The sequence below is a fragment of the Mus pahari genome, chromosome 14, assembly GCF_900095145.1.
Source record: "Mus pahari chromosome 14, PAHARI_EIJ_v1.1, whole genome shotgun sequence".
NCBI lineage: Eukaryota > Metazoa > Chordata > Mammalia > Rodentia > Muridae > Mus > Mus pahari.
Window position 1 is genome coordinate 68923974 of NC_034603.1, and position 12066 is coordinate 68936039.

The window sequence follows — 12066 nt, forward strand, 5'->3', positions numbered from 1 at the left end:
AGGGCTATATGGAGAAACCCTGTCTCAAAAAACCAAAAAAAAAAAATTAAAAAAAAAAAAGTGTGAGGAGAAATTCAGTACTTAAAAACTGAGATAACAAAACAACAAAAAAATAGCACAGTGGGCTGGCAAGATGGCTCAGAGGGTAAGAGCACTGACTGCTCTTCTGAAGGTCCTGGGTTCAAACCCCAGCAACCACATGTTGGCTCACAACCACCCATAATGAGATCTGATGCCCTTTTCTGGTACATCAGAAGTCAGCTACAGTGTACTTATGTATAATAATAAATGAAGCTTTGGGCTGGAGTGATCAGGGGCTGAGCGTGCGGAGTTAACTGGAGCAAGCAGAGGTCCTAAAATTCAATCCCCAACAACCACATGAAGGCTCACAACCATCTGTACAGCTGCAGTGTGCTCACACACATATCCAAGCACACCCCTGGGGTTTGTTGGTGAGCCACCCAGCCCTACTGGACAGCTCCAGGTTAGTTCTTGAAAGGTAAAGTAACACCCTGGAGAGATGGCTCAGCAGTTCAGAGTATGTGCTGCTCTTGCAGAGAACCCGGCTTCAGTTCCCACCACCAGCCTGTTGGCTAAGGACCATCCACAACACTAGTTCTAGTTCCTGGGGACCTGGTGCCCTCTTCTGGCCTCATGTGGTACACTGACATACATGCCAGCAATGTATTTACCCATAAATGTAAACAATTTAAAAATATACTTTTTTTTTTTTTTTAATCCTGGCAACTCCGCTAGAGAGATGGCTCAGTGGTTAACAGCACTGATTGTTCTTCCAGAAGAACAGAGTTCCATTCCTAGCACTCACCTGGATAGAGTCCAACAGCCTTCTGTAACTCCATTCTTAGAGGATCTGGTACCCTCTTCTGGCCCCCTCTGGTACTGTATGCACATGGTACTCAGACATACGGGCAAAACACACATATGCATTAAAAAAAAAAAAATCTCAAAAAAAAAACCCCAAAAAAGATTCTGGTCACTGACATAGGTCCTCTGCAAGAACAGCAGGGTTTGTAACAGTGGAGCCATCTCTGCAGTCCCTTGTCTTTTTTAAAAATTTGCTTTAGAGCTGGGCAGTGGTGGTGCACACCTTTAACCCCAGCACTTGGGAGGCAGAGGCAGGTAGATCTCTGAGTTCTAGGCCAACCTGGTCTACAGAGTGAGTTCCAGGACAGCCAGGGCTGCACAGAGAAACCCTGTCTCAACCAAAAAAAAACAAAAACAAAAACCAATAACAATAAATTTGTTTTAGATTAACTTATCTTTTCTGAAAGATTTATTTTTGTTTATTTGTTTGGTTTTTGTTGTTGTTGGTTTTTTTTTGTTTTGTTTTGTTTTTTTTGGGTCAGGCATGCGTTGACTGTGGAAACTGAGGCCACTTTGATAGGCACATTTCCGAGGGGGCCTTGGAGGCTGAGCTGCCACGCGCCGATAAGTTGGAGAGCCACAGCTCCATTTTAGCATAAGCTGTTGGATCCATGTTTTCCTTTGCCCTGAGTTCCTGACTGTTTACAAATATGTTGGGAGTTCGCCATAGCCCCTAAGTTATTAACCAGCTTGCTTCCATTCAGCCCCACATATGGCTCATTTCCTTAGGTCTTGACTGACAGATACCTGACATCATGCGGCGCTCCATTCAGCATGTTGTTGTTGTTTTTTGTTTTCTTTTTTTGGCTTTTCGAGACAGGGTTTCTCTGTCTAGCCCTGGCTGACTTGGAACTCACTCTGTAGACCAGGCTGGCCTCGAACTCAGAAATCCACCTGCCTCTGCCTCTGCCTCTGCCTCTGCCTGCTGGGATTAAAGGCGTGTGCCACCACTGCCCGGCGAAAGATTTGTTTTTATCCTTTATTATTGTATGGGTGTCTTGATTGGGTGTCTGTCTGTGGGCCACCTGCATGCCCTGTAGCGATGGAGGATAGAAGAGGGTGTTCGATTACCTGGATCTGGAGTTCCATTAGATGATTGTGAGTCACCACATGAGTACTGGGAATTAAACTCATGTTTAATTCGCTACATTTAAACTGTCTACAAGATCAGCCAGTGTTCTTTACTGCTGAGCCATGTCTCCAGCCTCAGATTTATTTATCTTATGTGTATGAGTGTTTTGCCTACATGTATGTATTGCACCATGTGCCTGACTGGAATCCTCAGAGGTCACAAGAGGGTATTGGATTACTCCAGGGAAGTTAAGGATGGTCATGAGTCAACATGTGGGGTGGCGGGAACCAAACCTGAGTTCTCTTAACTGCTGAGTCATCTCTCCAACCCTGCCAATAATGTGTCTTTTAATCAATTCATAATCTTTATTACTATTGTTAGTGTGTGTATTTGTGTGTGTGTGTGTGTGTGTGTGTGTGTGTGTGTGTGTGTGTGTGTGCGCGCGCGCGCGCGCGCGCACGCGCGGGCCATAGTAAACACGTGCCAGTCACAGGAAACTTTCCGGAAGTCCTCTCCTCCCACCATGGGATCTGGGGTCAAACTCAAGTCATCAGTCCTGTGTGTCTTGTGCATTTATCACTGAGCCATCTCACCAGCAGCCTCCCCACCCCAGAAATTTTAGCCTAATGCCATTTACCCAGCAGGGGAGGGGGAAGTGGATCAGTGACTCCTGAGGACCTACTTCTGTGACAGGTATAGATGGAACTCTCAATCAAGTATCACAAAATCACCCTGTAGGCTGGGGTGTAGCTCTGGGATAGAGCATGTGCTTAACATAAGTCCCTGCTTCTGTCCCCAACACGGGAATTGGGGTGGAAGGATGGCATGAGAGGGACAGTAAATCACAGAAGTTTAGCAACTTGAGCATTTGGATTAAGCAATTAACAGTTATTCTTTTTTTTTAAAAAAAAGAAAAGATTTATTTATTATATGTAAGTACACTGTAGCTATCTTCAGACACTCTAAGAGGGCACCAGATCTTGTTACGGATGGTTGTGAGCCACTATGTGGTTGCTGGGAATTGAACTCAGGACCTATCAGAAGAGCAGTCAGTGCTCTTAACCACTGAGCCATCTCCCCAGCCCCCTTAACAGTTATTCTTATCATAAAGACAACGATCAGAAGTTCATGTTCACACACTCAGTAGGGAGTGTCTTCTTTCACTGTCTGCTTTTGTTTTGCTTTGAGGCAGAGTCTCACCGTGTAGACTTGTTTGGCTTGGAAGTGTCCATGTGGACGAGACGGGGCTCAAACCCTCTGAGTTCCACCTGCCTTGCCAGTGCTGGGGTTAAAGGCGTGCTCCACCACACCTAGCCAGGAAGTGCTCTTTGAATTTTGATCTTTTCCATTTGAGATAGGATGTTATCTCTGTGTGTGGCACGGAGTCATGTGGATGGCAGCTGATGTCTGCCATGCTGAACCACGGCAAGTCAATTCAGAGTACTTCCTCTGTGTGGTGCTCGCCGTTCTCCCTTCCTACTTATTTACTGGGAACAGGGTCTGGAGATGTAACCCAAGCTGGCCTCAGATTCAGTTTTCCTGCTTCAGCCTCCCTAGTGCTGGGACTGTAGGCTTACACAACTACCACAACTGGTTCATGCAATGCATTTCTTGCAAGTATAATTTAATTTAATGATTCTCAGAAGATGTTTGGTTTTCTTATGAAGCAAGCTTTTTTTTTTTTTTTTTTTTTTTTTCACATGGGCTTTGGTAGCAAATCTGAATCAGGTGGAGGTGTTCAGTCAGTCCTTCCAGGCTTCAGGAAAAATGATTCCTGACCACCTTGCTATGAATGGAACAGCTCATGCAGTCATGAGCTCCACCTAAAGTCTGGCAAACACCGGACCACCAAAGACACTTTTTTCCGAAATGGTCCCGGTGGCAGCAACCTCTACAGTGTTCCAAATAGCAAACTTCTTAGTGGCTTGTTGTTGTGCACACATCCAGTGTAGTTAGCACAGGGAATCAGCTGCAGGTGGTTCTGATCCTTTGGGGCTCCAGTGTTGGTTCTCGTGGTTTTGGTCATCCCAGATCCAGGACCCAAATGTTAATGCATTTTGGATTAACAGTGGTTTCCACTCACAATGGGCTTATCCCACTGTGAACAGAGACCATCAGTGCAAGGATTACTCTTTTTTAAAAAAGATTTAGGCTGGGCGTGGAGGTGCATTCCTTTAATCCCAGCACTTGGGAGGCAGAGGCAGGTGGATTTCTGAGTTCCAGGCCAGCCTGGTCTACAGAGTGAGTTCCAGGACAACCAGGGCTACACAGAGAAACCCTGTCTCGAAAAACAAAACAAAAAAAAAGATTTATTTATTTATTTATTTATTTATTTATTTATTTATTTATTTCATGTCTATGAGTTCACTGTAGCTGTCTTCAGACACACCAGAAAAGGGCATCAGATCCCCATTACAGATGGTTGTGAGCCCCCATGTGGTTGCTAGGAATCAAACTCAGGACCTCTTGAAAAGCAGTCAGTGCTCTTAACCACTAAGCCATCTCTCCAACCCGAAAGGATTACTCTTGTAGCATCTTCTCTAACAGGGGAAAGTCAGGAACATGGTGCATTCCTGTGATTCCAGTCACTGCTTTGGAGGCTGAGGCAGGAGGATTACTTGTGTTTAGGGTTAGCTGGGCTATCTAGAGACCTTGTATCCAAAACACCAATACAAAAAAGAGAAAAATGAAAATGTACATGGCCAATAATAGGTTTAAAAAGATAAAAATGTTACATAGTAGGGGATATGGCTCAGTGGGCAAGGTCCCTGCTGTGCAAGTGTGAATCCCTAGAACCCAAGTAAAGCTGGGCATAGTATCTTGCATCTATAATCCCAGTACTCCAATATCACGGTGATAGTGACAGACAGGGAAGTCCCCAGAAGTCTAGTGCTAGCCTGGCCTGTGAGTGGTGACATCTGAGAGACCTTGTCTTAAACAGGGTAGAAGGAGAGAACTGACATGTGCCTTGTTCTTAGACTTGCACTTGTGTGGATGTGTATGTGCACACTTACACACCAGATCAATGGGTGGTGCACACCTTTAATCCCAGAACTCAGGAGGCAGAGGCAGGGAAAAATCTCTGAGTTCGAGGCCAGCCTGGTCTACAGAGTGAGTTCTAGGACAGCCAGGGCTACACAGAGAAACCCTGTCTCAAACAAACAAACAAACAAACAAACAAAAAACCAACCCTCCCCCCCCAAAAAAAACCAAAAACCCAAAACAAAGCAACAACAAAAAAGTATTTCTAAAAAGAAAAAAAATACATAGACATTATTGGAACCAGATCTTCTTGGGGAAATATAAAAACCACTCCTCATCGTCCCACAGAGATCCTGACTCCCTGGTGTCATCATACTGGCCCTCAAACACACCGTTTGTAACCTCTGAGTCACAGATATAAACACGGACCTTTCACCTGTAACCTCTGAGTCACAGATACAAACAGGGACCTTTCGCCATTCCTGAGCGGACATAATGTGATTCAAGCTCTAGTTTTCCTCTGCTCCAAACAGAACAAACCCACACAAGGTGTCTTCAGTGACACCTGTGACGGGCTCTTGCCCTGTCACGCGCTTCATTTGTCGAACATTCACTGATGCCTGTTTTGTTCCAGAGACTTCTCGAGACATTAGGGATACAGAGGAGATCAAGTCAGGTTGGATCATTTCAAGTAAAGGTGACATTCTCTGGGTCCGTCTTAATTATCAGGTTTCCTCATGCCCTCCTGAGCTCTGCCAGCCAATGTCTGCGCTCTTCCACAAACAAAGGTGCATTCATGGGCATTCCTCCCTCTCTGTTCTGTTGCTGTTCTGTTTGGACTCGCTCCAACGCACACCAGCCTGAAAGGCTGCTTGGTGTGTGGCAAGAGGAAAGCTGGGATATGCAAATTCCTTCTCCACTCTGGACTTCATTTCTTCACTAGGAAGCACTGATTGACAGAGAGCCTTCAGGCATCATTCGGCCTGGTCGAATGACTTTTGACAAATCCTTTAACCTTTTTCAGTTCATCCCTTCATCTATAAAGTCGGGACAAGACAGTTACATCCATAGCGTTGTAACAAGAATTGAGTGGTACAGTTGTTTTGAAAGGTTTAGTTTATGGGTCGGGTGGCTCATGCCTGTAATACCTGAACCCTGCACGCTGATGTAGGATTGCCGTGAGGTTGAGGCCAGCCTGAGCTATGTGGTGAGTAGAAGTCCAATTGGGACCTGTACATGACTACTCTGCCTCGAGACGTAGCTTAGTTGGACAGAATATGTACTTCGAGAGGTCCTGAGTTCAATCCTTGTATTGCGTAAATCAGACATGGTGGTACGTGCCTGGCATTTCAGTTCTGAGGAGGTGGAAACTGGAGTTCAAGATCACCCATGGCTTCATAAAAAGTATGAGGCTAGCCTGGGCTACCTGAGGTTTTTTTGTTTGTTTGTTTGTTTGTTTTTTCCTTTTTGAGACGGTGTTTCTCTGTGTAGCCCTAGGTGTTAGGACTAAGGGCATGTGCTACCATGCCCAGCCTGCTACTTGAGACTTTTATCATGAAAAGAAGGAGGAAGAAGAGGAGGTGGAGAAGAGAGGGGTAAAAGCTGCTTGCTGAGCAGGGCTGGCAACCTGAGTATAGTCCTCAGAAGCCTTGGGGAGGGAGGAAAGAGCGGACTGCACAATGTTGGAGTCCTCAGGTCTCCTCACCCAAATAACTGTAGAAAGAAAGCAAACAGATCTAGCTCAGTAAATATTAACTAATATTCCGGGGCGCGGAGCTCAGTGATAGTGTGCACCCTGAATGCTGGGTTGAAAGACCAGGGTTCAATCCCCAGAACAATAAAAAGTTAAGCCGGGCGTGGTGACGCACGCCTTTAATCCCAGCACTCGGGAGGCAGAGGCAGGCAGATTTCTGAGGCCAGCCTGGTCTACAGAGTGAGTTCCAGGACAGCTAGGGCTACACAGAGAAACCCTTTCTCAAAAAAAAAAAAAAAAACAAAAACAAAAAACAAAAACAAAAACAATAAAAAGTTGACAAAATGATATGAAGCCTTGCTACTTTAAGCCTTGGCTCCTTCTAGAGGACTCAGTTGCTTTCAGATCTCTTTGCGCCAGAATTGTCCTACCCAGGGCCTTGTAGCAAGAGCTAGGCTCTGGACCTGGCTTGTGAATCAGTTGTAGCTGCTGCAGGTCCTCTGGGTAGACTGGGTGAGAACCAGGCCAGGGAAAAGGGGTTGGGAGTGTTGAGAGATTTGGACATCATGTCTGCTCTGGAGAGTCCAGCCCAGCCCCCACTCCCTCCTCCAGGTTCTAGAAAGGCTGATGGCTATCTTCTTATTCCCTTCTGCTCCCACAGGTCCTCTACAGTCTTCAGGAGGAGCAAGCCAGGCTCAAGATGAGGCTGCAGGAGCTGCAGCAGCTCAAAAGGGAGTGCATAGGCTCTTCCAGAGCTGAGGTCAGATGGGAACGGAGGTATTCCTGGTAGAAAGGGGTTGAAGAGATGGCTCAGTGGTGAAAAGCACTTTGCAGCTCTGGCAGAGAACCGAAGTTTAATTCCTGGCCCCTGCATGGGGCAGCTCATAACTACCTGTAACTCCAGTTGCAAGAGAGACAGCACCCTCTCCTGGCCTGGATGGGTACCTGGAGACACACACACACACACACACACACACACACACACACACACACAGGCACGCACGCATGCACATGCATATATTTAATTACTTATTTCCTTGCTATGTGAGCTCAAGAACATCGTTTGAGCTCTTTGATCTCAGTTTTCTCATCTGTGAGGTGAAGTTACCTCCCTCCCAGGCTTGGTGAGGACAAGCCAAGAGTTTGTATGAAAAGTGGCTGGTGTGACATGCCTGTAGGTCTATGAAGGCCTTCTGCACTACATCTCAATCAAACAGAATTGGGGGACACATTCTGCCCAGAAGGGAGTGGTGGGGACCTCTCCTACTTTCCAATGTTATTACGTACCTCCCTCTCCCAACCTCCAGATTCCATTCCCGGTGCCTGAAGTTCCTCTGGTATTCCAAGGCCACACTAAGCAGGGCAGGCAAGTGCCCAAGTTTCTAGTTTCTAACTTAAAGGTCTGCTGTCCTCTGCCTGAAGGTTCTGCTCTGGTCACCTTTGAGGACCCCAAAGGTTAGCCTTGGTGTGTGGGAAGGTCTGAGGGAGGCTCTGAGGGGAGGTCATAAGGTTTCCCAATACTGACCCTCTCTCTCCACCCCCAGTGGTTGATCGGTTGCTACAACAAAAGGAGCACAGAATTGACATAGAGGACTGCCGACTGCGGGTGCAGATCCAGCCCTTGGAGCTGCCCGTGGTGACCAACATCCAGGTGACAGAGTGGCAGGGTCCTCCATGCAATCGGTGGGATCCAACGTTTGGGTCCTATGGATGAGTGGGTCAGCTGAGCCTGCCCTGTCCCCTGCTAGGTGTCCAGCCAGCCAGACAGCCACAGGGTGCTTGTTAGTGGCTTTCCTGCTGGGCTTAGGCTAAGTGAGGAGGAACTCCTGGACAAGCTGGAGATCTTCTTTGGCAAGGCCAAGAACGGAGGTGGGGATGTAGAGACCCGGGAGATGCTGCAAGGGACCGTCATGCTGGGGTTTGCTGATGAAAAAGGTAAGGGTCCTACAGAAGAGGTAGGGGGCCAGGGTGCACGAGACTCGGGAAGAGAAGCCCCCAAGACCACCCTTCTCTGTCTCTCACAGTGGCCCAGCACTTAAGCCAGATTGGCCAGTTCAGAGTCCCACTGGGCCGGCAGCAGGTCCTCCTGAGGGTCTCGCCCTATGTGAGTGGGGAGATCCAGGAAGCTGAGGTATGTGAAGGTGGGGCCGGGGAAGCGTCTCCTTGTCGGGGAGAGCTCAGGGCCCCCCCCAACCTCTCCGGCCTACACAGGAGCCTGAGCTTCCAGACCCATCCCATGTTTTTGTGGGATGGTCCTTGTTCCAGCCTCTGCTCCCCAATGCCCTGCATTCCCATGAACCCTTGCCAATCATTTCCTGTCTCTTTTTCTAGATTAAGTTCCAGCAAGCACCTCACTCAGTGCTGGTGACAAATATTCCCGATGTCCTGGATGCCCAGGAACTGCATGACATCCTTGAGATCCACTTCCAGAAGCCCACCCGTGGGGGTGGGGAGGTGGAGGCCCTGGCAGTTGTGCCTTCGGGGCAGCAGGGCCTGGCTGTCTTCACGTCCGAGTCAAGCTAGGTCTAGCATGTCCACCTGCTGGGGACTGGGACCACTTACTGCCTAATGCTACCAAGAACGGTCAAAGTGCCAACCTGGTGTGGTCTTCTTTATTTCAAGATAGCTGAGGGAGAGGGCCGAAGGCAGACCTTGACACTGGCTTTCTGATGGCTGGCTCTCTCTCTCGCACGCTCTCTCTTTTCATTTGAGAGCAGATTTCTCTGTATATCCCCGACATTCTCTCTGTAGACCAGGCTGGCCTGGAACTCCAAGCTGCCCGTCTCTGCCTCCAACTGCTGAGATTAAAGGTGCGCGCTATCATCACCACCCTCTCTCCAGCAACTCTCAGATACAACCTCTGGTCAGGACTCAGGGTTTGGCTTTTTATTGACACAGACACAAAGGCAGCTGTGGTAATGGGGTGGGGTGGGGGGGACACGAAAGCAGAAATCACACTTCCTACCTGGAGGCTGGGTCCCTCCCTCCACACGCCCTCTGACAGTGGCTGAACTAAGAGCTCTCTCTAATCCAAGCTTGGAAGCAGCAGGCGACCCCCACCTAGCCTCAAGGATCCCCACTTTGGCTCCAGTAGCCCTGACCCTTTTAACCAGCCTAGTTATTCCCTTGCTGGAGCTCCTCCTTTCCCGACCAGTGTAAACTGAGTTTGGGGCTGAACAGCAGAGCTGCCTCCAGGCTCTGGGAAGGCAGCAGCCCCCTACATAGCAAAGGAAAGAAATGTGCTTGGATTCTCACTTCGGTCCCAGAATGAGACCCAGCGGTGTCTCCCAGAAGTCTGGCTGATCCAGCTTACCGCCTTGCTTCTCCACCACTGACAGAGACAGGCTAGGCCACAGGCCACAGTAAAAGCAATTGATCCCCAGAGGCTGGAGCCGTCCCCTATCCCCCCGACCCCTGGCACATACACAGATTTTTGGCAGTGTTGGACTGGGGAGGAGTAGGCCTCAGCTCCACCAGGATGAGAAAGGCACTGGGGAGAAGGGTGGAAAAGGAGCCAGAGATAGGGCTGCCCCTACACACATACACACACATACAAGCACAGGTTTTCAGATGCTAAGGCACTGAGACAAATCCAAAGACCTCAGTGAAGGGTGGGGTACTGGTGGGGTACCAGTACCCCTCCCAGAGCCTAAGCTAGGGAGTTGGCCTGGTTCCTGCCCTTGCTGTAGGAGGCAGCAAACTGGAGCTGGAAGAAGTCTAATCGTGCTTAGGACATGGGGGACAGGAGACAAGGTTGAATACTGATCAAGTCCAGGGGTGGGCCTCGTCGGCCTGGGCTGCGTGGATACCAAGGAGACACAGAGACATGCTGGACTCACACAGATTGGCCCCACATCCTGAGCTGACGCACAGATTCTTTGGGTGGGGGTGGGGCAGGAGGGACGACGATGAGGCTGAGGTGGAAGCACACAGGATAGGGCAGGGAGGGGCTGGCTAACCTTGGCACAAAAGCAGCATGGTAGGCCCAGGGAGACAGGGAGGGCAGGAAGCAGCCAGCCTCCTGCTGACACCCCCTGTCCCCTTGGCAGGGCCCAGACATCCAAGTGGTCACTTCCCAACCTCTCCTGAGGGCAGGAAGGGGGTGGGGGAGAGCCCCATGCCAAGGGCAAGCTCAGAGCAGGGAAGCAGTCATCAGCAGAGACCTGCTCCGGGGGAGGGAGGGAGGGTAGAGCATCGCGACAGGATGAAATGTGAGAGGCTGGTGGACAACACGACAGGGCTTCCCATCTTCTCCCTTCCCTCAGCCGCTGGCCCTAGGTCTCCTTCTCAGGCCCAGGGACCAGGAGGACTTTGCCTATGTTTTTCTTCTCCTGCATCTGCTTCATGGCATCAGCCACCTGGAGAGAAAGAGAAGACCGTCCCTGATGCCGCCCGCCTCACCTCATAGAGCCCCGGCTAAGAAGATGGGTACCATCTGCCCCTGGGTCCTCCCTTGAGGACTGAGTCTGACTCAGACCCTCCCATTGTCCTCACACTCACCTTCTCGAAGGGCCAGACTGAGTCAATTCGAGGTTTGATGTGGCCCTGATTGTACAGAGCCACGAGGCGGGTGACCACGCTATTGACAAGCTCCACCTCTCCATCCAGGTAGCCCAGGTGGAAGCCACACACAGCTCGGTTGGCCTGCAGCAGCTGCAGAGCTGTCACACTGAACTGATTCCACCAGGTGCGAGCCATGGCCATCAGGTTCCGCTTGGGGCCCGTCAGCAGGTTAGCCATTCCTAAGGGACAGAGTGACATGTCCAGTGACCCAGCTGCCAGGTACATCCCGGTGTGTCTGAATCCAAGTCTGCCTGGCTCCTTGAACTTGTTAACACTCAACACACAGACAATCCTGGATCTTAAGATTAGCCCAAACTAATTCTTTGTACACACACACACACACACACACACACACACAGACAGACACGACTTTGAGATGGCTTTGGCTTTATGCCAAGCTTGGCAACCAAAGTTGCCTTTGGAGCCACATGATAGAAGAAGAGAACGGGACTGTTTCATGCCAGTTGTCCTCTGAATTCCACATGTGCACCTTTATGTGCACACACAATAAACATACATTAAAAAACAATGCATGAGCTGGGCGGTGGTGGCACTCGCCTTTAATCCCAGCACTCGGGAGGCAGAGGCAGGTGGATTTCTTTTTTTTTGCTTTTTTTAGGTTTTTCTGAGACAGGGTTTCTCTGTGTAACCCTGGCTGTCCTGGAACTCACTTTGTAGTCCAGGCTGGCCTTAAACTCAGAAATCAGCCTGCCTCTGCCTCCCGAGTGCTGGGATTAAAGGCATGTGCCACCACGCCAGGCTAGGCAGGCGGATTCTTTCTTTCTTTCTTTCTTTCTTTCTTTCTTTCTTTCTTTCTTTCTTTCTTTCTTTCTTTCTTTCTTTCTTTCCTTTTTTTTTTTTAAAGATTTAT

The 12066-nt window shown here is 49.2% G+C and overlaps 2 protein-coding genes across 2 annotated transcripts in view; one reads left to right on the forward strand and one right to left on the reverse strand.

Moving 5' to 3' along the window:
* Ifi35 (interferon induced protein 35) overlaps positions 1-9228 on the forward strand; it is a 10587-nt gene extending 1359 nt beyond the window's left edge. Inside the window, exons 2-7 of the mRNA XM_021213800.1 lie at positions 7294-7392; positions 7940-8087; positions 8177-8283; positions 8381-8567; positions 8657-8763; positions 8964-9228. Of these exons, the coding sequence (XP_021069459.1) occupies positions 7294-7392; positions 7940-8087; positions 8177-8283; positions 8381-8567; positions 8657-8763; positions 8964-9155 (840 nt within the window). The 3' untranslated portion in view covers positions 9156-9228. The remainder of the gene's footprint in view (positions 1-7293; positions 7393-7939; positions 8088-8176; positions 8284-8380; positions 8568-8656; positions 8764-8963) is intronic.
* A 267-nt stretch (positions 9229-9495) lies between these two features.
* Positions 9496-12066, reverse strand: part of Vat1 (vesicle amine transport 1) — a 7823-nt gene continuing 5252 nt past the window's right edge. Inside the window, exons 5-6 of the mRNA XM_021211907.2 lie at positions 11133-11374; positions 9496-10990 (exon numbers count right to left, since the gene is read on the reverse strand). Coding sequence (XP_021067566.1) covers positions 10907-10990; positions 11133-11374 — 326 coding nt within the window. The 3' untranslated portion in view covers positions 9496-10906. The remainder of the gene's footprint in view (positions 10991-11132; positions 11375-12066) is intronic.